We start from the raw sequence: 23,930 nt of genomic DNA, 5'->3' as shown, positions 1-23,930 counted from the left end.
GCAATACACTAAAGTATATGTACAGAATAAAAATAAACTGGCTTAAAGATAATTGCGCAAAAAGACTGAAGCTTTAAATTAACTCAGACTTTTTTCTCGGAGAGTGGCATCCCGTTTTATTAAGCACATTTATATTCTAATGATTTTGTTCTATATAAATTTTTTATTCATTACTACTTAAACGAAAAAGTAGACGTGTATTTCCAATAAGATTTATAAAAGCCTTCATTTATTACATCTTTGGTTATAAGTATTTTTTATTGCTTTTAATTAAAAAACAATAATTTGTGTTGAAAAATTAAAAGTATCAATATCCTAGGGTACAAGTTAGTGTCCAAAAAAAAGAAAAAGTCATAGTTTAAGGTTGTCTTACTAGATATACTCGATTAAAAAAAAGTTTTAGTGCTTACTTCGACTATAATAATAAAAGGTAGTTTGAAAGTTTTTTCTGAAAGATTGTATTACTAATACGATTAAATTAACATATATTTTAAAACTCTAAGAAAAAGATGTTAAAATTTTTTTAATGATGGTGTAAACAAATAATTTAATTCGTTGTAATAAATTACTCAAATTTTTGATTATAATTTCCATCTGTAAAGTCAGAACTGATGTAAAAATATTCAATTGGTTATTTTTAAAATCCATAACCAATAAAAAGTTTAATTTTAGGTTTGTATCAGATACTAACTTTTTGTGCTGAAGTCTATAACTTAATTTTATGGTTAAAGTAAAATAGACATACTATATTTTTAATATTAGTTTAAGAGTTAAAACTATTAATATATGTACTTTTTTATTTTATAATAAAAAAATGATTCACTGTAAATCTAAACTCACATTTTATGAACAACTTTTTCACTTTAAATAAAATTTAAAAAAAATATAGTCAAAAATTTACTTGACTAAGAAGATGAAATTTAAATAAGTTCACATTTTGTATTAAAAAAGATTTTTTAAAACTTAATTTTTTAAACAGCGTATGAAAAAAATACTCACAATTTTGAACAATAAAAAAACAAAAACAGAATAATTATACTCTGATCTAAACTTTTCATAAATAGTTATAAAAATATTCAAAACAAGTAATAGACTAACATAAATGTACGTGAATTATATTGTATAAGTTTAATATAAGTTTGCTTAAATACAAGCTCTTATTAAAATAAATTATTGTAAACATCTATTATAATTGTAACACAATTTACGTTCAATTAAGCAGCCTTGTGTGTAGTTTACGAGTCGTAGCGCTTTTAAAATTGTTTCGTTTGTTTTGTAAATAAATTTTGTTTATAGTTCTGTAGCAAATTCAGATAAATGTTAATTTTTAGTAGTTTAAGTCACAAATAGAGTTAGAATTTTGGTTTTTTTTTCGCTAAAATAGTTAAAGTAACCTGCACAACTTAATTTGCTGTTTAATATGAACTTTAAACAAATTTTACTTAAGTAATTGATTAGTACAATTTTTGTAGACCATAAAACATTATAGCCTTTTTAATCATAATCTTTATATACTTTTTAAATCGAATGTTTGATATCTGCAAGCTTTTTTGTCAGCAAACACAATGTATAAAGTAAAAATGAAGTTTTTGATTTTGAGCAAAATTTAAATATTAGCAGTCGTCTATCCATTAAGGTTCCTGCTGTGATTATTAAACAATCTAAGTTGTGATGAAAAGAAACACAACTGCACCATTTTAAAATTTGTACACAAAGCAAGAAGTATTATTGATTTTTAGTTTTAGAGTTGAAAGTAATAAAAATTTTTGGTTGAAAGTTTGCAAACAACTTGATGCTTTTAATTTAAAACTATACATATATATAATTTAAAGTTATTGTAATATACTACATTGTTTTATATATATTGTTTATTGAGCGACAAAAAAAGAGCGCTCAAAATATTTGGTCTTAGGACCTGATGCACGAAAAACCTTTCGGTTATCAAGTCGTACACCACTTAGACACCTTTTAACGTCATGTCCAGGACATGTGTAACGTTAAGTTTAGTTTTTTTTTATGTTTTCTGTCCTTTAAAAAATCATTTTATAGATTAATGCTAATTTAGGTTATTTTTGAATATCTATTATAGTTATTAATCTTTTATTTAACTAAAACTAATATTTACACATTTAGTTGTTTTAAACTCACTAACCTAGACTAATAGTTTTGTAAATTTTATAAAAATAATTAGTTTTAAGTTCAATTCAAAGTTTTTTTTATTTCTTCTTTTTTGTAAAATAACAATTCGATTAGTTTAAACAATCAAAGTGTTATATAAGAAAATGTTGGTATAAAGTTTAGCAAGTTCTTTTTTAGATGATGTTCGTTATCCATTTTCTTTACAGTTACGACAAAGGGAATTTATACCTCTATCCATAGCAACTTTTATTCCGAAATAAACTAGTTAAAGATAGTTTTCTCAATTGCTAATGTTTGAATTTAGGTATGCTCTCTGCTCAAATTAGAAACAATAGTGAGGAAACATCTGAATTTATGAAAGTAAACATAAATGTTGATATAGATTTAGTAGACCATTTTGTATAAAAGTGTTAAAAATTATTAGTATATAACTTTTAACTCCATTTTTTAAATTTTATTGTCAAAACAATGTTTTACTTTGAATTAATTTAAACCAGATCCTCAGTTGAATAACAAAGTCTTATTCATAAAGAATTCTATTGAACAAGATTTTATTATTCAACTAAGGATCTCGTTTTGAATAGTTCAAACAAGTAAAACACTGTTTTGACAAAAATAAAAAAAAATAGTTGATTAATCTCCTTACATTAAGTTGAGAACTTTTGTTGTGATTTCTAAAATAAAAATACACAATATATGACTTAATTAAAAATTTTTAGAAAGTTTTTTTGACTTTTTAGAAGACAGAAATAGTTAGTAATAATAAAATACCACTTTAAAAAAATAAAAGTTTTTTATGCACAAAAAAAAAGATTTTATACACAAAAAAAACACAATCTAGAATAAGATGAAGTAAAATAAAACATAAAGTAAATATTGTAACATAGTTAGGCTAGTCAGGTTAGTTTAAAAATTTTAAAAAGTTCTGAAAACCTCAGGTTGATTTTTTTTTATAAAGTCCTGGTTATTTTAGATAATTTCTTAAATTTCAGATAGTTTTAATAACCTCATAGTTTTTATATAATGTATGTTTTATAAATCAAATTGTTTTTTCTTATTATAGTCTGATTCTGTTTTAAATAGTTTATTCTATAAATTTTTTTACTTGTATCTGGTAAGTATTTGTGTGAGAATAAGTTTTTGTAACTGAGTAATTTTCATAGTTAAATAGTATAAAAAATACTAAATATTTCTACTTTTTTATACTTATAAACACATATATCTATAGATTTTATTAGTATATGCTATGCTCTACAGTTTATGCTAATACTCATGTTTATAATGCATCTAAAAGAAAATATGTTATTTACTGTAATAATACCACTTCTCCCTTTTTGTTTTCTTTTTGACTTTTTTATTGTATTTTCAAGGTTGTTCTTGTAAAAAGGGCAACAAGAAAATGTGAGCGTACATGATCATAAAAATCAAAATCTTTGGGAGGAGAAGGTGTGGTGCCCATGGTAGAATATGGTTTTCATGGTTGATATTGGCAGTGATGGTTTAGATACCATTTTTTCTTTTAGAGTTAATTTCTTTGTTTAATTAAAGTAAATATGAAAACAAAAATTGTTTATATGGATCCTAAATTTAAACTTGTAAATCATGATCTTATTAAAAGTTATAAAAGTTGTTTACAAAATATATTGTGTGAGGCTTGATGATAAAAAAAGTTTATCTACACTAATCCATTGACCATGGTTGTGAGAATTCACATTTTTCTTTATTTTTTCTATCTTTATGGTATTTCAAATACTGTAGCTTGATTTACAGTAATTATTTTTCAGTTTTTTTGCCGTTACTTTTTTTCAATTATACAATAGACTAAGACTAAATCCGATTGATGTAACTTAGGCTAGTTTTTGGTTACTCAGACTAGAATTTTAGCTTTAAAAAGTAGAAATTTTTCATAAGTTTTATAAACCTCTAAAACTATTGTTTTGATGACCCTAAAAATATATAAAAAATGTGGATTGTGTTATAAGTAGCATTTGTGATGTTTATAAGTATTTAAATTATCTTTTTTTTTGTAGTCTGAAGTAGACTGGAAAGAAGAAGAGCGACTACAAATATCTCCTTGCAGAAAAGTGTCTTTGGTAAAAACTGAAAAATTGAAAAACAAGTTACAGTGTGTATTTAGTTTGTTGTTTTAAAGTTTATATATTAATTGTAGGCGCTTTTCAGGCACATATCAAAAAAAAGAACTAGAAAATATCAAAATGATTACAGGTTAGTTTTATGATTATTTAAAAAGCAAAACAAAAATGAGCAAATTATTTATAATTTAAAATTCACTTGTTTAAATTATTAGCAAAAAAGACATTAAAAATAGATTATAAGATTTGAAAATAGCTTAGTGTAAAAAGAGTTCTAAGTTTTTTATTTTTCTGTTTCTGATTGTTTCCAAGATAACTATTTTAATTATTTTGTCCTAAGAAGTTACTATATTATTGAGTAATTAAAGCACAACTTTTTAATCTAATTAACTTTCATTTCCAAGTGAAAGAATAATAAAATTACTATTATTTGTGAGTTATAATAAATTAGTTTTATGTTTTGAAGAAAATTAGTTTAATATTAAATAATTTGTTTCTGTTTATTTTATCCAGTTGTTTTTAATGTATCTCTAGTATATATATAAATGTTTTTAAACTTAAGTTTATCTTATAATAATGTATAAATCATCTCAAAATTAACACAATGGATTAGAATTCTAGTTTTTACAATATAGACTTTCAATAATTATAATTTAAACTGCTTCATAAACAAAATTAAACCTATACCAGTAAATATGGAGTTGAAGTTATACCAGAAGAGCTAGTCTGGAGTAAATGGGAAGTTGGTAAAGAACATGTAAAGAAATTAAAAATTAAAAACATTGGATGGAAAACTATCAAGTTAAAATTTACTCCTGCTAACTGTTCCATTTTTGAGTTTATTTATCCACAACCCATATTTATATCAGCTGGAACTTCATTTACAATGCCTTTTACTTTTCGTCCAGTTGACAAAGTAAGTTTAGAGAATTTTGTTAACAATAATAATCATTGCAAAATAATTTCTTCAAAAATCTATCTTTTTTTTGTAAATCATACACATTGAATATCTCTGTTACTCATCTTATAAAGTTTTGTGAGGTGTAAGTTTATAGTTATAACATGTTTTCAGGTTGAATATGAAGATTTTATTGAGTTTTATACTGAAGACAACCTTACTAGATTCAAAGTTAACATTCGATCAGTGTTTTGTGAACCCAAACTACATGTACCTTCAAGTTTAAAATTTGGTCCTGTTGGTGTTGAAGATTTTAACAAAAAAGTGTTTAAGATAGAAAATCACAGGTGATCTTTTTAAATCTAATATCTTAAAACATAAACTAAAGTGTTTATTAAATGCTTATTTAATATTTTGTGAAATATTTTTTTGCATGTAGATCTTGTTGACAGTGTTTCGTATTTTTAAGCAAACTGTTACTTTTTTTTTTATAGCAACAGTAAATAGGTTCTTTTAATTAAAAAATGTTTTTTTGTATATATTATTATAAAGATTACACACTCATTGTAACAAAAGTAAATATAATACTTTTAAACTTGGTATAAAATTAAATAAGTCTTAAATACTTTAATTTTAAATTTGTAAAATAAGAAGAAATACCTATATGGCCATAGAGGGGTTTTAACCTTTTTATAAAAAAACAGAGCTAGGCTTTTACCTTTATCAAAAATTCATACTAACTTTTGAGGTATAAGCGATCAAAGTTAGGTAGTTTAATAGATTAATTATGGAAGGCTCAAACTAAAATGACAAAAATAGACCGTTGTTAACAAATTTTAAACAAATTGTAGAAAACATATTTCTTAAATTTTTTTTTGGTTCAGGTCATATTTTTTAGAGTATTTTTAAAAATCTACTACCTAGAAATTGAGAGTTATATTTAAAAAAAATCTTGAAAACTTGAAGTAAATGGATTTAAAAATGAAGAGAAAATAGATTTTTAGTAAAATGATCATTTTTTGTCTTCCTAGTTATATTCTACAAAAAAAAACTATAGCTTTAAAATTAAATAAAACTATAAGTATTTAAACTTTAACATTAGTTTAAGACTGTATTGATGAAAAAATAAAAATAAAAACTCTTAAAGAGGACAAATTTTTTATTAAGTTGGCTTTTTCTTGCCTTATGAGTTCCTCCCATAATATACTTAATAAACCCTACAAATGTGGTCTCTTACGTCTAAAAAGTTGTTCGTATTGATCTTAAATAAGGGTTCAAAAGTAAAGCAGTAAAATACTATACTGTACTTCTGTAGTAACTATTACCACCTGATACTATTGTTGTAAATCTGCAAAATAAGGCTCATTTACAAAAATATGCCTAGCCAAAAAATTTATTGCGTAAAAAAGATTTATCAATAGTTTGTAAGTTATATAGAAACTTATAAATGTTTTTGTTGTTAAATATTCCATATTTGTCAAAAATTTTATTTAGTATACCTTAAGTATATAAAATTAAAACAATACTAAAACATACATATATTATATATCAACACAGTATTTTAGCACTACATACCTCATAGGGATTGCAGAGCTACATAAACTACTCTAAACACAGCTATATCTCATTCCAAGTGTTTTTTTTAAACGTAACTGCATATATATAGATGTTAACATTTTACATAATTTAAGTTGCTCATCATCTAATATAGAGTCATCAGACATCGCCCCTGTTACATATTAAAAGTTTATATGACTATGAGTAAGGTTTATATTTTACCTACACACTTCATGATCAATTATCAGTACTATAAAGCCATAAATTCTTACTCATACTTTTTTACATCATCTTTAGCTTTCTATGCTTCTATTACTAAAAAACTACCATTGCCTTAAATTCTTATAAATTTATATTATACTGAAAAAAAACACATTTGTTATTTATAAACAGTGATGGATATGCTCCTTTCTGCTGGAAAGTGTCTCCTCCATTTTCTATAACGCCTAGTTTTGGTCAAGTGCCTCCTAACTCTTTAGTTCATCTTGTTGCAATATTTTCTCCTTCTGAAGCTAAAAACTTTGAAAATACAGCTACATGTGATTTTTGTGGATTTCTTAAAAAAACTGTGCTACAAGGAGTAGGTAAGCTTTGTATATGAATATAATTTTAAAACTTTTTTTTGATTTTAGAGAATGTAATCAGTCTATAATATTTATACAAAGTTTTTACTACAATTTTTTTTTTATGTACATGAAATGAATAACAATTGTTAATTTTTTAAAAATTTTTACTTTCTTAAAGAAAGTAAAATTATTTTTTACAAAAACTTTAGTTTAATACAATTAAAGAAGAGTCAAAAGCTGTTATATGACATACTTAGAAGCTTTTAGTGTGCAATTTGTTATCTAATATATTTATAAATAACATCATTTTCAATAGAATATTTTCAACAAGCTCATACTTAAGTTTGAAATTTTTCAATAGAACTTGAACAAAAATACTTTTATTAAATAGAAATTGTATAGTTATATATATGCTCTAATTACAGGCAAGTATGCTCAAATCCATTTAACAAATGAAAATGGTCAAAGTTTTACTGATGAAGAAAGTTCTGATATAACAATTGATATTAATTTTGATAATCGGAATGTAAATGAAAAGCATGAAAAATTTGTTTTATTGAATAATTTTAGTCATGGTTAGTCTTACTTACCTACACTAAATGTTTTACTAATTATATTCAGACAAATTTTTACGATTTATATATAACTAACAGTTCCAAATTAATTTAAACCTTAAATTATTCTTAGTAGGAAGCAGTGGCGTCGCATGGTCTTTTTGTTAGGGGGTGCTGCAGATTGACATTGTCAAATTAAAAAATCTTCTAGTTTGAAACTTTAAGGGCATAGGGAGGTCCACCTTGATTTTTACAAGTTGATCTTATTTTATAGAGTTTTATCTGAGCTATCAGAAATTTTTAACCGCTTGAAAAAAAAAAAAATTTTTTTGAGATATGAGCGATCAAAGTCAGTGACATCAATAGGTTCCCAATGGAAGGTGCAAAGTAAAAACACAAAAAAAAGACCATTTCACTAAAAATCTATCTCCTCCTTCATTTTTTAAGCAATCTTCTTCAAATTTTCACAAAAAGTGTATTATTAAATTTTAAAAAGATTGAATGCTGGATTTTTTTTAATTTTGAAAAACAAAATTTTTGTTAAAAAAACACACTTATTATTTTAAATTTTGTTTTCTAATATTTTTATTTTAATATTTTTTAAAATTTCCACATTCAAAGTCTTTTAAACTATAAAAGTTAAGGACGAAACCGGTCGTAGGATTGTCTCGGATGCTGTTGTTGTTGATCTTGCGGCAAAGTTCATTGTTTATTATCAATGGTATGTAACATCTCAACTTTGTTGATGATTGCCGAAATAAATACTGGCTAAAACTATAAAAGGAACGTTTTCTGAAAGTTTGAGGTCTCATTTCAAGTCAACCCATACAGTGGTTATGAAGAAACGTCAAAGTTTTAAAAAAAAAAAAAAAACAGTTATTTTGAATAGAATTAAATAAAAAACTAAAATAAAACTAAGGCATAACAGGTTTTTAACAGAAAAAAGACTATTTTACTAATTTATTTATTTAAAATGAAATCAATAAACTGCTTTTCATAAAGTATAGAAATTTCTTCAATTTTTAATTTATTTGTATTTAAACACAATCATTTATTTGTCACTGTATTGTTTTACTTAAGGTAAACTTTGGGGGGGGGGTCCGACATTTTTATTTACAAAAATCAACTATGGCTTTTATATGAAAGCTATAAAAACAAACTACAAGCCTGTTTTTATAGAATTCAAAAATATCATTTAAATTTTGAGATATTTTATTTTTTGTAAAAAGTTTCCAATACAAACATATGGAATGCAAATTTTTCGGGTCAATTTTCTGGGAAATTAAAAAATTCACTAAAAATCTTTCTCCTCCTTCATTTTTCAAGCAATCTTCTTCAAATTTTAAGGAATATTTCTTATATTAAAAGGAAAAACGTTACTTTAGAATTTTAATAATGTAAAAAAATAAAAATTTTATTACAAAAAAAAAAGTGTTTTTTTTTTCAAAAAAAAAAAAAGATAAAAAATTGTTTTTAATTCCAAAGTAACGTTTTTTTGTTATTATATAAAGATTAGACTGTGATAGTTTGAAGATGATTGCTCGAAAATGTAGGAGGAGATAGATTTTAAATAAAATAGTCTTTTTTTGCTGATTTAGTTTTCCCTTTCCATAGGGAACCTATTATGCGGCCCGACTTTGACTGGTCATATCACAATTAATGATTCGAATTTTTTAAAAGGATAAGAAACATCTTGAAGCTTAGAAAAAACTCTATAAAATAAGATCAACTTGTAAAAACATGGCCACCCCCCTATGCCCTTAATTAGCAAAGATCATATGTTCTCTTTACGCCAGGTTTTAATTTAGTTTTTTTTTTTAATTTGTAGTTTTCCACTATTCAATGACAGTAAATACAAAACTTTCTATCAAATAAATTATTTAGTTTAAAATACTTTAACAAGTGTTACTTCTTGTTATAAATTGTACTTGTAAACCTATAGAAAAGTGGGATCAAGTAAAAAAAATGACCCCAGCTTTTAACAAGTGAAAATAATGACCCTGGAACTTTCCCAGACTGCGCAATTTTTTGAAATTGTACTATAAAAATTAACAAACTCTTTATAAGTAAAATTATAATCAACTAATTGTTTAATTAAAAAATCCATTTATTTTATAAGCCCTACTCTGTACTTAAGACAAAACAAAAGTAGTGTAACTAAAAGCACACTTTGAAATGTTAGTAATAAAATTTAAGAATCGTAAATTATTTTCACTAAACTAAAAAACGCGTCGCGTGCTGTTGGTTGCCTGCTTATATTTATAATATAAATATAATATAAACATACTAATTCTTTTAAAAAATCAATAAAAAAATATTAATTATTTTTTAATTGTTTATAAGTTTTCAGTTTATAAAGTACAACCTCAAAAAATAAGTAGAATGATGTTTTTATTTCCACCCCAAGCTCCTATCCTTATGGTATACTACAAACTGATCATGTTATTAAACTATAAAAATTTATAGACTATAGTACCATTTAAATTTTTTAATTAACCTCGAGTTTTTTAGCTTCATTTAAGTATCTATAGTTAAAGAAAATTTTTATTTTTAAATGTAAGTGTTTATGTAATAATGTAAGTGTAAATTTAGTTGATCAGGTGTAAGTTAAAATTTTTCTATAATAAAAGTTATTTATTTAAGACTTGGGACAGTTGAAAAGTTTTAAAAGAAAAAAACTACGTATTTTTAGTTACGTGTAAAAAAACTAGTTGATAAGTCAATCTAGTACTGTAGTGGTCGATTATTTGAAATTCAATTATCATATTTCAATTAACTGTATAAACAAAAACTTTAAAAACATCATGCAGCAAATGAGATTTTCTTCAAAATAACATAGTTTTCAAAAAGCTATATATCTAGAACAGATAATGCTACTTGTTTACATCTTATAGTTTTATTATCGACTTTTAAAAAGTTAGTAAAAAAAGACAATAAATTTGTTATTATATGTAAAGTATGATAACGAATAATATACAATAAAAAGGTTGAAATAACTCATTTAGAAAATGATTGAGATTAAAATTACTGTGTTTAACATGATTGAGTTTAAATCGATCAAGTTAGACTAGAAATGTTTATAAGTTTGAATTGTTAGTTAAGACTTAAGAGTTAATAGTGATTGGCTCCTTCAATCGACATAACTTCAGTTGTTGATACAGTTTTTAAATTTGATATAAAACTCTGGGTTTGCAAGATATTTCTGATCGTTTTTAAGTAAATTTGTAAAAATATATTTTTTCAATGTTTGTAGTAAGTGGTCCTCTGTAAAACACAGATAAATTAAGTAAGTACCAAACACTATACGTTCCTTATTATATTTTCAGATTAGGGGCTGGTAGCCTTTGGTAAGTACCAGACCAATTTTTTAGAAAAAAAATAACTGTAGCTATCAATAAAAAGTACTCTTTAAAACTAAATATTTCTTTAAATAAGCATTAATGAAGCACTAAAAGTTACTAATTAAATTAAGAGCACAACTGTAAGTTTTTATCAGATTTTTAAAAAGAATATTGTATGCTGAAAATTACATCTCGACCCATATATTTTTGCTTTTGGAGCTGCATTTGGCCCGCGGGTGCAGTTTGCCGACCTCTGACTTAGATAAATTAGTAGTATTTTTGACATTTTTTTCATATTTGTTTAATAAAATGTTTAAAACTAAATAACTGTTAACACAATATATATGCTGTTTACAGTAAGAGCATTTTTCACTGTCAGTAAACACTCTACAAAATCAAGTTTTTTATCTCCATTTACTTGTGATGTTTTTGAAGGTGTAATCGAACCAATGAAAAAACTAAAGTTGCCGGTTAGTAGAATATTTTAATTCTTTTAAATCTATACTTTTTTGTATAAACAGTTTTGTAATACAAAGTAATTTTTAAGTTTTTTTAAAATTGACTTTAAAAGATGCTAAGTTTCAAATATGAAAACGGTTTCTGTGCTTACTTAACTTCTATGTTTGTATGTATTTATATTTTATAATTTCTCACTAATATATTTGTAGATGTTATTTTTAATTATTTGTTCATTAAGTTTAGAAAAAGCTATATGGTTGACTAAAGTAAATTTTAAAATTCAGTTTTAAAAATATGACCCGCGGTAGTTTATTTTTAGTTATACGAACTCTTGTTTAAAGAATGTGTTTATTTTATATTTTACAAAATTATTCAAATTTATTGTTTAATTGATTGTTTTATTACTAAATGTTTAAAAGTTTAGAATTGACATAATAAAAAATTGTAGATAATAGCTCGTAAAATTTTTATAAGCATGTAGTGTTCCTTTGTACACCAGGTCCTTAGACCAAACTTTTTGAGCGTTTTTTTATCGTTCAATAAACAATGATAATAATATTGTAGGATGTTTTATACCATAAGTATCAGTATATATTTTAAACTTTATCTCAGCAAATAATCTTAGTAATTCAAAGCACATATTTCAGATAATATTTCAACCAACTGATGTTGGTGTTAGTTATGTTGATTATTTTGAAGTAAAAACTCTTGGAAGTGATACAACATCAATTATAAAGTGCAAAGGAAACTGCATTGGTTAGTTTAAGAATGAAAAAATTTATACAATCATTATAATCTTAAACTACTAAAAATTAAATATTAAAACTATGTGTTTTTAATTTTTTTTTGTAATTAAAAGCTATTCATACTTATACATAAGCAATTACATAGTATCATTTTCATGTCCTCCTATTTTAAAGGTTTATAACATCAGTTTTTATTAAAACATGAAGTAATCTTTTGAGCACCTAGTTATAGAAACTGATATAAAAAACAAAATTATACATTATATTTATAAATTAGTTAAGTTTGAGTTGATAAGCTTTTAATATTATTGTAATTTTAAATGTATTTCAGAATAACTTAAATTACTCTTATTTTAAAAATCATTTTGCTTAAGTTAAGAATATTTTTTTTAGTATTTTACTTATTAAATATTTAAAGAGAATCATAGATTAATTTTATAGTTTGTAATTTATTAGAAAAAAATAAGTGCTGGTCCACAAATTTATATAGTTTTTTTAACTGTTCAAAATATAGTTTTAATTGTTTGCTAACAAAAGATCCTAGTAAAGTAACTTTTATTGGAATATAAATAAAAACAAATTATACAGTAATCTTCCTTTATTCTACCAACATATGTTTCAGTTATCTTTCCTATTAGCAACCCAGTTGAAGTGTATTGATTCATTGACACAAAGAAACATATGTTGGTAGAATAAAGGAAGATTACTGTATAATTTGTTTTTATAGTTTTTTTATGTATTTCAGTATTTTTTAGGTTTGTTTTAGTTAACTACGTACTAAAATATCAAAAAACAATATATTTCTTCAAATTTATTCAGGACCTAAGGTAGTAATGAGTAGTGATGTGGTTAATTTTAAAGTTACTGCATCTCAACAAGCAGTATCGGAAACAATAACATTGAAAAATGAAAGTGGTTGCCCTGCTTTATTTCAGGTAGTTAGTTGACCTTGGTTAAACGTTTTAATAACTGAAATTTACCTTTTTTTTGCAAATCAGGAAAAATAATAATTAAGTTACATAAGTCCTGTTGTTATAATGGTCGCTAGTGTGAATTTAGTTTTATACTTTTACCAGCAAGGTAGAACTGATTTTTTTTCACAATTTGATTGTTCTAAATCATAACCTTTCTTTTATATTAGTTCCAACTAAGCAAGGATCAAGGAGTTTTCAGATGCATTCCAAATACTGGAAAAATTAATCCTAAAGAAGAGATAAGTGTTCGGTTTATATTTGTTCCAACAGAAACTATAGTTTATTACAGGCGTATTCATTTACTTATTCATGAAGTCGTTAGTTTTATTTATTTTTTTCTTTCGAATTGTATAGTTGTAAATTTGAAGAAATTTTTATTACTACCTTGGCCAGAATTTTTAAACTTGTCATTTAAGTATTGTTTTATTTTGGTTATTTTTTTTTCATTGCTATACATATATCCTCGTTATATAAAGGGTATGTACATTTATGTTGTAATAAATTAGTTTTTTGATTAAAAACAACAATATTTTTGTTTTTTGTATAACAGTTTTAAAAGTAATGTAAGTAAAGGCAATCAAATAAATTGACTATAATACAATTGTGCAATACTAAGTGTAACAACTCTAAAGAATTGAAATTAAAAAATCTCATAATAACTCAGCACTATTATTAAACAAATATATTCTTTGTTGCCATTTTTCAACTAGTAATAAGAATAGCTGTCTATCTTAAATTTGTCATCCATATACAACCTAATTAAAACTATATTGAAATTTTAGTAAAATATAAAAGTATTACAAGATATATTGCAAATCATATATATTTTTTTTTAATCGTCTTTTTAATTACGCTTTAAAGTTATGATAAATGCTAGCTTACTGGTAAATAGTTATATTAAATTTAGGAGATCAAGCGCAGATAACTCGAATGATTTTAGACTAAAATAGTATCCAAATTTATTAATTACTAATTTAGCAGTTTGGATTTTATAATTACAGTTTAGGATTATTAAGGTTTGTTCATAACAATGTTAATAAGCTATTTTTTAAATACTTAAGTAAAAATAAAGTTAAAATTTATGATAGTGTTGCTAACGTTTTTTAATGGTACCATACATAGTGATTAATTACTACAAAACATAATTGAGTTACTATTATGAGTACATATATAACTAAAGTTTTGGTTTATGGTTTTGTATATAAAACAAACATTCTACTTATTAAAAAGTCGAGTTAATTAAAGTTCATAGTCTAAAATAGCTTTATTACAGTAAAAAAACAAAAAAATGAATAAATGTTAGTTTTATGAAAACTACTTACAGCTAGTAAATGTCAGTAACTGCTTTTAAGGATCCGTTGTTTTTGGATCTAGTTGGAACTTGTCAAGGGCAATTAAATCGGCCTCCAATAATTACAAATGAGCATATAGCACGTGACAAAGTGCACCAATCACAAGCGTTAACTTTTCTTCCGCCTGATGTCATTAAAGAGCAGTTATTGTAAGTCTGTCTTCATTTGTTTACTTTTGCTAGTTTATAAAAAAAAATGCTTTTGTATATCTATCAATTGTTGCTGGTAAAAATATTATACTTAGTAGAGGTAACAGCTCTTGGGTATATAAAATGTATAAATAATTTTATTTTTGAAATTATATATTGACAAATTTTATGCATCAATCAATACATTTAAGTTTTAAACAAGTTGTAAATGAAATTGGTCGTTCTGTTTTGGTCCACATCTGTTTTTGAAGGAAAGTTTTAGACCATTATTAGCTAAGCTACATTCTTACCTAACTGATATTTTCTTGCAGTCCTTACTAGAAATTTCTAAATCAAACATCAGCCATATTTAAATTATTTTTTTAAGAATTTTTATCATACAGAAATGTCTCATTAAACTCTTTTGATAAGTCGTTCACGTGTTATTAAAGTTTTATACAGTTTATAGTTACTTTATAATAAAAAAAGTTTATTATTTGTTACATTTTTTTATTTAATCATTGTCCACTTGGTAAGACAGCTGGTAAGCTCATTTAGTGAGATCAAAAAAAAAAACATCAGCGACAGTCTAATAGGGCCGAAATCTGGACTTTTTTGTGCGGCTGACTTCTTCAGTTTTTTTTTTGTTGCGGCTGGTTGACAAGTTTATATAAGAATGAAACCAGGGTCTTAGTCTACCGAAGGTTTGTGGTCTGATGTTCCAAGTTGTATGATGAAAACTTAATGTTTACATGAGCTTGTCTCACGGCACACAAAAGTCCAGGCTTCGGCCCTGTTAGACTTTTGCCGATTGTTTTCCTTAAAATAGTATCACCTATTTGAAAAAATCACATTTATGTGAAAACAGCAAGCTATTAAATTTGTTGCTTATAATAAGCTTGTATTTAAAGAAAAATTATAGCTATTGGTCTAGGTAAAGTTGTTCTACAGGTGTAACAATTGTTAAGTAATAAAAGCAAAATCTCATCGTCTTTTAGTGTTTTGATCTTAGTTTAAATCTATAGTCAAAGCTATTAAAGTCATTTGTACAATCTACCTAAAACACTGTTTAAAAACTTAACGTTACATTTCGTCTCTAAATATTTTTATCTCATCAAATATGTATGTTTATATAGTTACTACTTTTGTGATATTTTTACGAAAACGGCAATATGTCTTTTTAAAAACATAATAATTCTTTGACATATTCTGTTTGATTCGAATACAAATTTGGCTAAATGCAATTTTGAGTTAGTGTTTTATTATCTATAAAAACCCTAACTTGTGTTTATAGTTTAGTTGATATAGCCAATTGAAAATTGTTAATATCGTTTTTGTTTATTTATAGGAAAACTAAGCTGTATAGAGATGAAATGAACTATTTTAAAGTGACAGATGATGACAACAATTATGATTACGATGCATACAATAGAAATATGGACGAGTATTTTGACGATGGTCACCATACCATGATTACTGTTAGTTTTATTAAATGATTAATTTTTTTGTTTATCAAAAAAATAATATAACTAATTGCTTTTAGTTGCTTTTTATCTTCAATGACTTTAAATTAAAAATTTTTAATAGTTTTTTTAATAGGATTTAAAATTATGCTAGGACTCTAAATTTTTTTTTTTTATTTTATGTCCGAAAAGAGTAAGTTAAGTTATGAATTACACTAATAACTTTATACTTGCTATAACTTATATGTATACTTATTAAACAACTATGTTTTTTTGTTTGGTCAGAAAATAATAATTATTATAGCTGTAACAGTGAGATAAGCTTTATTAAATAACAATGTAATTTTTCTTTTATCTAAAGAGAATGAAAACTTTACCGTGTACGTGTTATAAAAGTTTAAATAAGACTTTCTTATACAATAATAGTTCTTATATTATGTAATTTTTAAAGGTCTTCAAAATTTATATTTCTAGTTAGAGTAAAATACTAACGTAGTTAGTTTTTAGCTATTTCTGTTATTTTTTATAAATACAATTTTTAAACTGTTAAAGTTATTAAAAACTATCCACTATATTTTTTAAGATTGTAAAACAGATTAAAAAAAAATATTTTAATGGAAACTGCTTTTCCTAAGGAGCTTTTTATCTTTTAGACGAGTTTTTATAAAACATCCAAAATTATTTTATTAGTACAAAGTATTTACTCAGTAAGCTCAAAAATAGCAGCTTAAGTTTAATTTTTTAAAAACTTTGCTGATATAATCAACAACACTAGCTTATTGTATTCTAACAATAATTTGGTATTAGAAATATTGCATAAAAATAAGATTAAGTTAAAAAACTTCACAATTTAACAATTGAACTTTCTACAGCCCCGACCCCCGCACATTTCACTAAACAAAAATGAACTTTGGTTTGGAAAAACAAGGTTTTCAAATGGCAGTCAAAATTCGTTGGAAGAAAAAGTTGAGTCGATTCAGATGACCAACCACACAAGAGGAAAAGTTGTTGTAAATTGGATCAATGGTATTCTTAAAATCATACAGTTTTATACTTGCTTGGACTTAATTTAAATTTAGACATATAACTTTTAACAAAAGCTCAAGTTCTGTTTTAAAGTTAGTAGAAGCCTCTACGTTTCTGTATTACAAAAATTAGTTTTATTTAGGTCATCACCTTAACTTTTTGATCATAAAAATTTGGCTTTAGTGTAGGGGTCGGCAAACTTCGGCCCTCAAAGCTAAAATCTGCAGCCTACTTTTCAGCTAGAAATATACCTTGTTTTAATAAAAAGGTAAGTTTTTGTGATAAAAACTTACAACTTGGCTCTTTAGTTAATGATTAGTCCTTACTAGTGCTCTTTTATCGCTTATTTCATCATCTTTTTGGTTTGAAGCAGTATTTTTGTAATACTTACTACAATCATTTTCAAAAAACAACGGCCCACATTGACTGTTTCTGTAGAGAAGCGGCCCGCGACTTAAAAAGCTGCCGACCTTTACTTCAGTGCATGGTTTACTAAACTTCAATGACTAAATCGCCCACTTTTAAAGTCGAACATACTTTAAACTGACTACTTAAACTGATTACATATCTTGTACATTTTTACAAGTGTTAGTAGTAACATTAATTTAGAACATAAGTAATAAGTCAATGATTTTAATATATAAAGCATATTACAGTTGAAAACTACTTGAAAAAAAAAAGTTTATGAAAAAGGACTACAAAATTAGATGTGAAAAAAAATTTCACGCTGAACAGATTCCAATTTTTATTTTTTAACTGTTACATTTTGTGCACAGGAAAATAATTTTCTATGCACACTAGTTTTAGTACTGGGATAAACAGCCCAAAGGAGTAAATTCTAATGACTTTGAAAAAAGTATCTTTTTACAGTTAAATAATTTTTAGAACTTTTAAGTAATTATTTTTTATCATGTAACATTAGAAAAATAATCGAATAGTAAGATTTTAGTTTTATAACATAAGTAGGAAATTAAAAAATTGCCCACTGATTTAAAATTCTTTCTTTTTTGCCTATTTGTTATTGTTACATATTCCAGTGAACTTGTTTTGCTAGGATCGTTAACCACTGACCTGCTAAAGTCACCTAAAGTAGGGCGGTATTATCCTATTTGGAAAGCTATTAGTGCAGGGGTTGGCAGCCTTTTGTAACTCGCGGGCCAATTTTCCTAGACAAAAATGCTCGCGGGCCGCAGTTATTTTAAATTAATTGTAATAATCATATAAAATACTGTTTCAAACCAAAAATAAGGCAATATAATCAATAACTAAGCATTAGTAAAGAGTATTCATTAAAATAGTAGCCTAGTTCTAAGTTTTTATTACAAAAACTTTTATTTTTATGATTTAAAAAAAATATGTTTTTAGCTAAAAACTACCTCGTGGGCCGCAGATTTTGGTTTTGAGGGTCACAGTTTGCCGACCCCGATGTTAGTGCCTTGATTTGTTTTTAACTGTAGTCTACGTTATTGTATTAGAAACGACATTTTTTTCTTCACTATTGTAAAACATTTACGTTTTTTATACCTTTATTTTGATTCGTGTTTTAACCACCTTTAGATCCTAATAGTTCATTTTCTGTTACCCCTGCTAGCTGTGAAATACCTTCAAGAAAAAGTACTGAGTTCCGATTGAAATTTAAGCCGAAACTTCCGAACAAGCTATATAAAATTGAAGTCGAATGTTACATTAGTTACTTGGTAGGTGTTAACAATATAAGTTACATGCAACGTTTTTTAGTGTTTTGTTAAGTTTTAAAGCTAAAATAAAAATAAGTTTTTAAAGTAAATTTAATTTATAGTAGTAGCTTTAAGGACTTTAAAAACTTTTTAAAGTTCTATAGTAAAAACTGTTCTTTACAATCATTTTATAACTGTACTAATAATGTAAAAAAAATATCAATCAGTTTAAGTTGAAAGTGCATTTTAAGTAAGAACATTTTGATGTAATAAAAACATATCACTAAACTACATTGTACACAAACTAGATAAGTTACTATTTTAACTAATCTGTTAAACTATTTCAAACTATTTTATTTTAAATATACTAATTGTAATTTTATTTCTAAAACAGTGTATGAAAGACTATCGAATGGTTCACGAAGATTTTTATGTTCTTCCGTGGCATGTATCTGTATTTTGCTGCGGGCATTCTTTTTCTGAAAACAGCCAAATATACAAACCAGATCTTGAACTAAACACCAAAACACTTGTTAGATTTTAGGAATAAATTATACTAAAGAAAAAAATGCTATCTATGATTTTTTTTGTTAATACTGGCAAGTCTTTATATAAAACATGCAAAAAGAAAGTTAGAAACTTGATTGGCTAAAATAGTTATATTATAAATAATTAGAACATGCATAAAAAGTATATTTTTAAGCGTCGTTTTAAAAGAATCAAACTGTAATTAGATAATATAATTTTCACAGAATTTTCCACCGCTGTTGTCTAGTGATGTTAGTTATAAAACGTTATTGTTACACCAAACATCCAACTTGCCAATGATGTTTAAAGTCAATCAGGTTATAAAGTTTAATTTGTGCATTTTTTAAATAAACTACTAACTTAAAAGTTTAGCTTTTTCTTATAACTACTCAAAATATAAATTTAGCGTTTGCTAATAAAGATCCTAGAGAAATAAGTTCACTGGGGAATATATAATAAAAACAAGTTAAAACAGTACTCATTCTTTATTACACTAAAACATGTTTCTGTGTCTTAACAAATTAAGACACTTCAACGGAGCTCTGTAAAAAAATAAATACTGTAAGGAAAGAATAGAAGTTTTAGTAGGTATATATATATATATGTGTTTACTAAAAATATGAATAAATATTTTAGATTATTGTAGACTAATGGTTAATGTTGTATCTATTAATAAACATTAATCTACAATAATTTATAGTATTTGTTCTTTCTTTTAATAAACACAAATATATACCTACTTTAGCTTCTAATCTTTCCTTACAGTATTTTTTTACAGAGCTCCGTTGAAGTGTTAGTGTAATAAAGAAAGAGTGCTGTTTAAATTTCTTAAAATTAAATTTTTTAAAATTTGTTTTATAACGTTCTATTTTAAATTAATTTGTTAAGCAGTTTATTGTCAAAATTAAGCTTTCTAATTTGTACATTTTTTATAACTTTTGTTTTAACTTTAAGTTTGTTGAGTTTACTCTGTTTAATAAAGCTATGCAAAACTTTGAAAAAAGTCAAAAAACTTTACTTTTTTTCAGCCAAACCTTTTAGAGCGTTTTAGTGTTAAACCATCTTTTGGAATAGTTAATGACAGCTTCCAGATTGTTGCTTTAAGATACCAACCGAATAAAATAGAAACCAACCAAGAAGCTATAAAAATAACTCTTAATGATTCTGAAAAGCATACAAAAGTAAATGTTTTAGATTAACTTAAATCATTCGTTACTTTATTTTACACGTTGCTTTTTACTGTGCTTAAATATTTGTTTAAGTGATTAGATTGTTCAAAATATTTAAAAAACTTTTATAATTCTAAATATACTTCGATGCAGTAAGTTTGTCTAGTTTAATATAACTTACGTATCATAACTTTAAATAATAAATGACTCTTTATCCTGATTAATTAATTAATTTTATATTGTTTCTTAACTAAACTAAAGTATCTGTTTATTTGTTTGTATATATTTACATTGTTGTAAAACTAATTTTTAAAGATTTAATTTTGTTATTATTATTCTAAAAAACTTTACATACTTTAAAACCTAAAAAACTGTTTTAAATTTAATATAAGATATATTATATACCTTTTAAAATTAAGAGTCACAGCAAAACGTGCTCTATGTATCTAAGTGTGCAGGGCATATGTGCTTACTTTCATAAGTATTGATGTAAAAATAAGTTAGTGTATAAAAGTAATACGTTATAACTCAAATATTTATAGATATTTTTCATCTGCTAGTTTAACTTTTCAAAGTGCGCATAAAATACATTTTATTTTACACACGAATGTTTATGAGCAGTAGTTTTTTTTTTAAATCAGTATTTAACTTAAATCTTCTAAACACTAATTGTTGATAGCTGTTAAACACGTTTAAATTACAAGTAAAGTACATTATAGAACGATAAGATTATTTTTAGTAGTAAAAAGTTATATACTATATTATAAAGTATGCATAATTATTTTGTTTAACAGTTTACTGTACACAACTATTTAAAGTTTTAAGATTTGTTGGTTTAATAGTTGTAGTTTTTACTTTTAAAACTAATAGTATAAGTAATTACCTTAATTGCGGCATATAAGTTAGAGTTATCAACGGTTGATTAGACATATAAATATTACAATATAATCAGTTTTGTTTAATTTAAAAAAGTTGAACAGAATACAAAAAAAAACGTTTTTAATCATATTTTTAAATGGTGAACTATTTAAAATTTAAGCTTTTAAAAACCGTCGCGAACACGTTTTGCGAAAAATGTCTTCAAATGAAAATTCATAAGTTTAATATTTCAGTAATATGAGTTTAAAAATAAAAAACATTTAGAAAGTTCAATTGTTCGGAACAACTGAGAAGCCAAAAATGCTGATGTCCAATGATTCTGAACTTTACTTTCGACCAACCCTTGTTAACACCTCTACATTTTATTCATACCAGATAAAAAATATTGGCCGTTGCCCAATTCGATTTAGATGGGTAGTAGATGGAAAAGATACTAAAACCATTGAAATAAACCCGAAATACGGTCTTGTTCAACCTTCACAAATAAGTGTCATTAATTTATATAAAAGTTCTAAATATTTTTTATTTGCTGTGGCTGAGAATAACTACAGTTTGCTCAAACATATTTTTTATAAAATAAATGCTTTGGTAGTATATTTTGTGAAACCTTTGAATTTCTACTTTGTACAAATGTAATTGTTCGTAAGTTTGCTTATGAAATTTATTTACTAATTACATTTTAATAAACTATAGTCACAAAAATGGAAGTTTACTCCTTTGCAAGCTTCGAAGAAAATACATCGTGCAATTCTTCTATGTTGGATAGCACATGCCAGTGGCAACTACAAAGATGAAAGTTTGTATGATGTCAATTTAGCTATGAGGTACAAAGTGCGAGCAATAGGTGATGGTGTTGAGGGTTATTTAAAAGTAAGTAAATAATAAATTACTTGTGTTTAAGCTTTAATTATAACAATTCAAGAAAGTATTATATTACATAATTTGTGCACGTTTGAAAATAAGTCTTCTTAGTGCTGATTTCTATTTTATGTCAAAAATATGTATGACAAAATTTATAATACAATAAATTTATTTTATCAAAACTAGTGTTTAAAAGTTTATGTATGACATTAGACTTGAGGTCATACATTTCTTCATTATAATTTGTAAAGTTTGCAAGTCATAAATTGTAAGTTTATTATTCTAACCTTAAAGTAGAAATTTTTTTTTTACAAAGATATTCAAGTATATTTATTTACTAATTGTAGTTGAAGATTATAATCTTCTAATCTTTATTTTAAATATGTCTTTATATTTGCGTATATTTCTTAAATATATACAAAAAAAATAAATAATACAGTACGTTTGCAAAATACTTTTATTAATCTTTTTTACTAAACTAAGTTAATTTGCTTTTACTTTTGTAATAAAACAAAGCACTTTATTTATGTTATACTGTATGATATAAAGTTAAGATCTCTTTTTGCATATTTATAGGCAGTTGAAGACACAATTTCATTTAATAATGTTGTTTGCGGAAACAGTAAGTATGAAAATTTAACATTATACAATGAATCTCACTGTGATATATCATTTCGTCTTTATGTTGAACAGTTTATCAATTCTTATGAAAATACTGATAAGTTTGTTTAATAAATCTTATAGCTTTAATTAAACTTCTCCACAAAGCTTAAAGTCGAGTTTGTGAATTTAAATAAAATTTAGTACGTAAATTAAAATAGTTAAATAAATAAAAGTTTTTGTTTTTATAGCGAAATTTTTTGTTATTCGTTTTTAAAAGACTATTTTAAGTATATCATTAATGTACTATTTAATATTTTTCTATATCGAGTTTAATTACACCACAGAAAACTAATTAGATTTTTTAGATTTATTTATTCAAAATGCAACTAATTCTTTCTGTAATTAGCTGTTTTGTATTGTATTTTTATCTAATTTTTGATATGCTTTATAGTTTTTATTAAATAAATATGGTATAAAACAATTTTTTCATCGTTTTTATACACTTTAAGTTCATACCATGTTTGATAATTTAATAAAAATATATAACAAAATAACAATTTGCGTAATATATGAAGATTAAAGTTTTGTTATAGTTTTCTTTGAATTTTAATCTTTTTTAGCTTTACGTACAACTAAGTCTTCTTGAATTAGACAATATATAAAAAAATCGGTTTCTAAGGATTAAAAGAAAATATCTGCAAGTTTACAATTTTATTCTTTTTTTAGAAAGATTTGTCTTAATGTAAGCGAACAAATTGGTACGGTTACTGCAAGGGGTAGATATGACATTATATTGTCGGTTAATCCAGAATCTAGATGTGAATATTCGTGGAATATTTACTACGAAATCCTTACTGAAAACAGTAAGCATCTTTTAAGTTGTGAAAACTGAATAACTTTTTAGACGAGTATCTTACA

At 24.7% G+C, this 23,930-nt stretch overlaps 1 protein-coding gene across 3 annotated transcripts in view; it reads left to right on the top strand.

Moving 5' to 3' along the window:
- The first annotated feature begins 2,446 nt into the window (after positions 1–2,446).
- Positions 2,447–23,930, top strand: part of LOC145835150 (cilia- and flagella-associated protein 65-like) — a 34,394-nt gene continuing 12,910 nt past the window's right edge. Inside the window, exons 1-22 of one of the 3 annotated variants that reach the window (XM_082942702.1) lie at positions 2,447–2,499; positions 4,170–4,264; positions 4,321–4,365; positions 4,923–5,148; positions 5,305–5,477; positions 7,081–7,271; positions 7,679–7,828; positions 11,506–11,618; positions 12,255–12,363; positions 13,173–13,288; positions 13,495–13,644; positions 14,680–14,828; positions 16,156–16,285; positions 17,143–17,296; positions 18,854–18,993; positions 19,367–19,504; positions 19,725–19,817; positions 20,529–20,681; positions 21,813–22,037; positions 22,242–22,418; positions 22,986–23,131; positions 23,739–23,875. In XM_082942702.1, the coding sequence (XP_082798828.1) occupies positions 2,494–2,499; positions 4,170–4,264; positions 4,321–4,365; positions 4,923–5,148; positions 5,305–5,477; positions 7,081–7,271; positions 7,679–7,828; positions 11,506–11,618; positions 12,255–12,363; positions 13,173–13,288; positions 13,495–13,644; positions 14,680–14,828; positions 16,156–16,285; positions 17,143–17,296; positions 18,854–18,993; positions 19,367–19,504; positions 19,725–19,817; positions 20,529–20,681; positions 21,813–22,037; positions 22,242–22,418; positions 22,986–23,131; positions 23,739–23,875 (3,016 nt within the window). In that variant the 5' untranslated portion in view covers positions 2,447–2,493. Of the gene's footprint in view, positions 2,500–3,540; positions 3,664–4,169; positions 4,265–4,320; positions 4,366–4,922; positions 5,149–5,304; positions 5,478–7,080; positions 7,272–7,678; positions 7,829–11,505; positions 11,619–12,254; positions 12,364–13,172; positions 13,289–13,494; positions 13,645–14,679; positions 14,829–16,155; positions 16,286–17,142; positions 17,297–18,853; positions 18,994–19,366; positions 19,505–19,724; positions 19,818–20,528; positions 20,682–21,812; positions 22,038–22,241; positions 22,419–22,985; positions 23,132–23,738; positions 23,876–23,930 lie in introns of those variants that run through there. The other 2 variants (XM_082942700.1, XM_082942699.1) reach the window with 2 other exon arrangements.

This window comes from Thalia democratica, chromosome 4, assembly GCF_965202585.1.
Source record: "Thalia democratica chromosome 4, ktThaDemo2.hap1.1, whole genome shotgun sequence".
Lineage (NCBI taxonomy): Eukaryota > Metazoa > Chordata > Thaliacea > Salpida > Salpidae > Thalia > Thalia democratica.
This window is presented reverse-complemented; position numbering and strand designations above follow the sequence as displayed.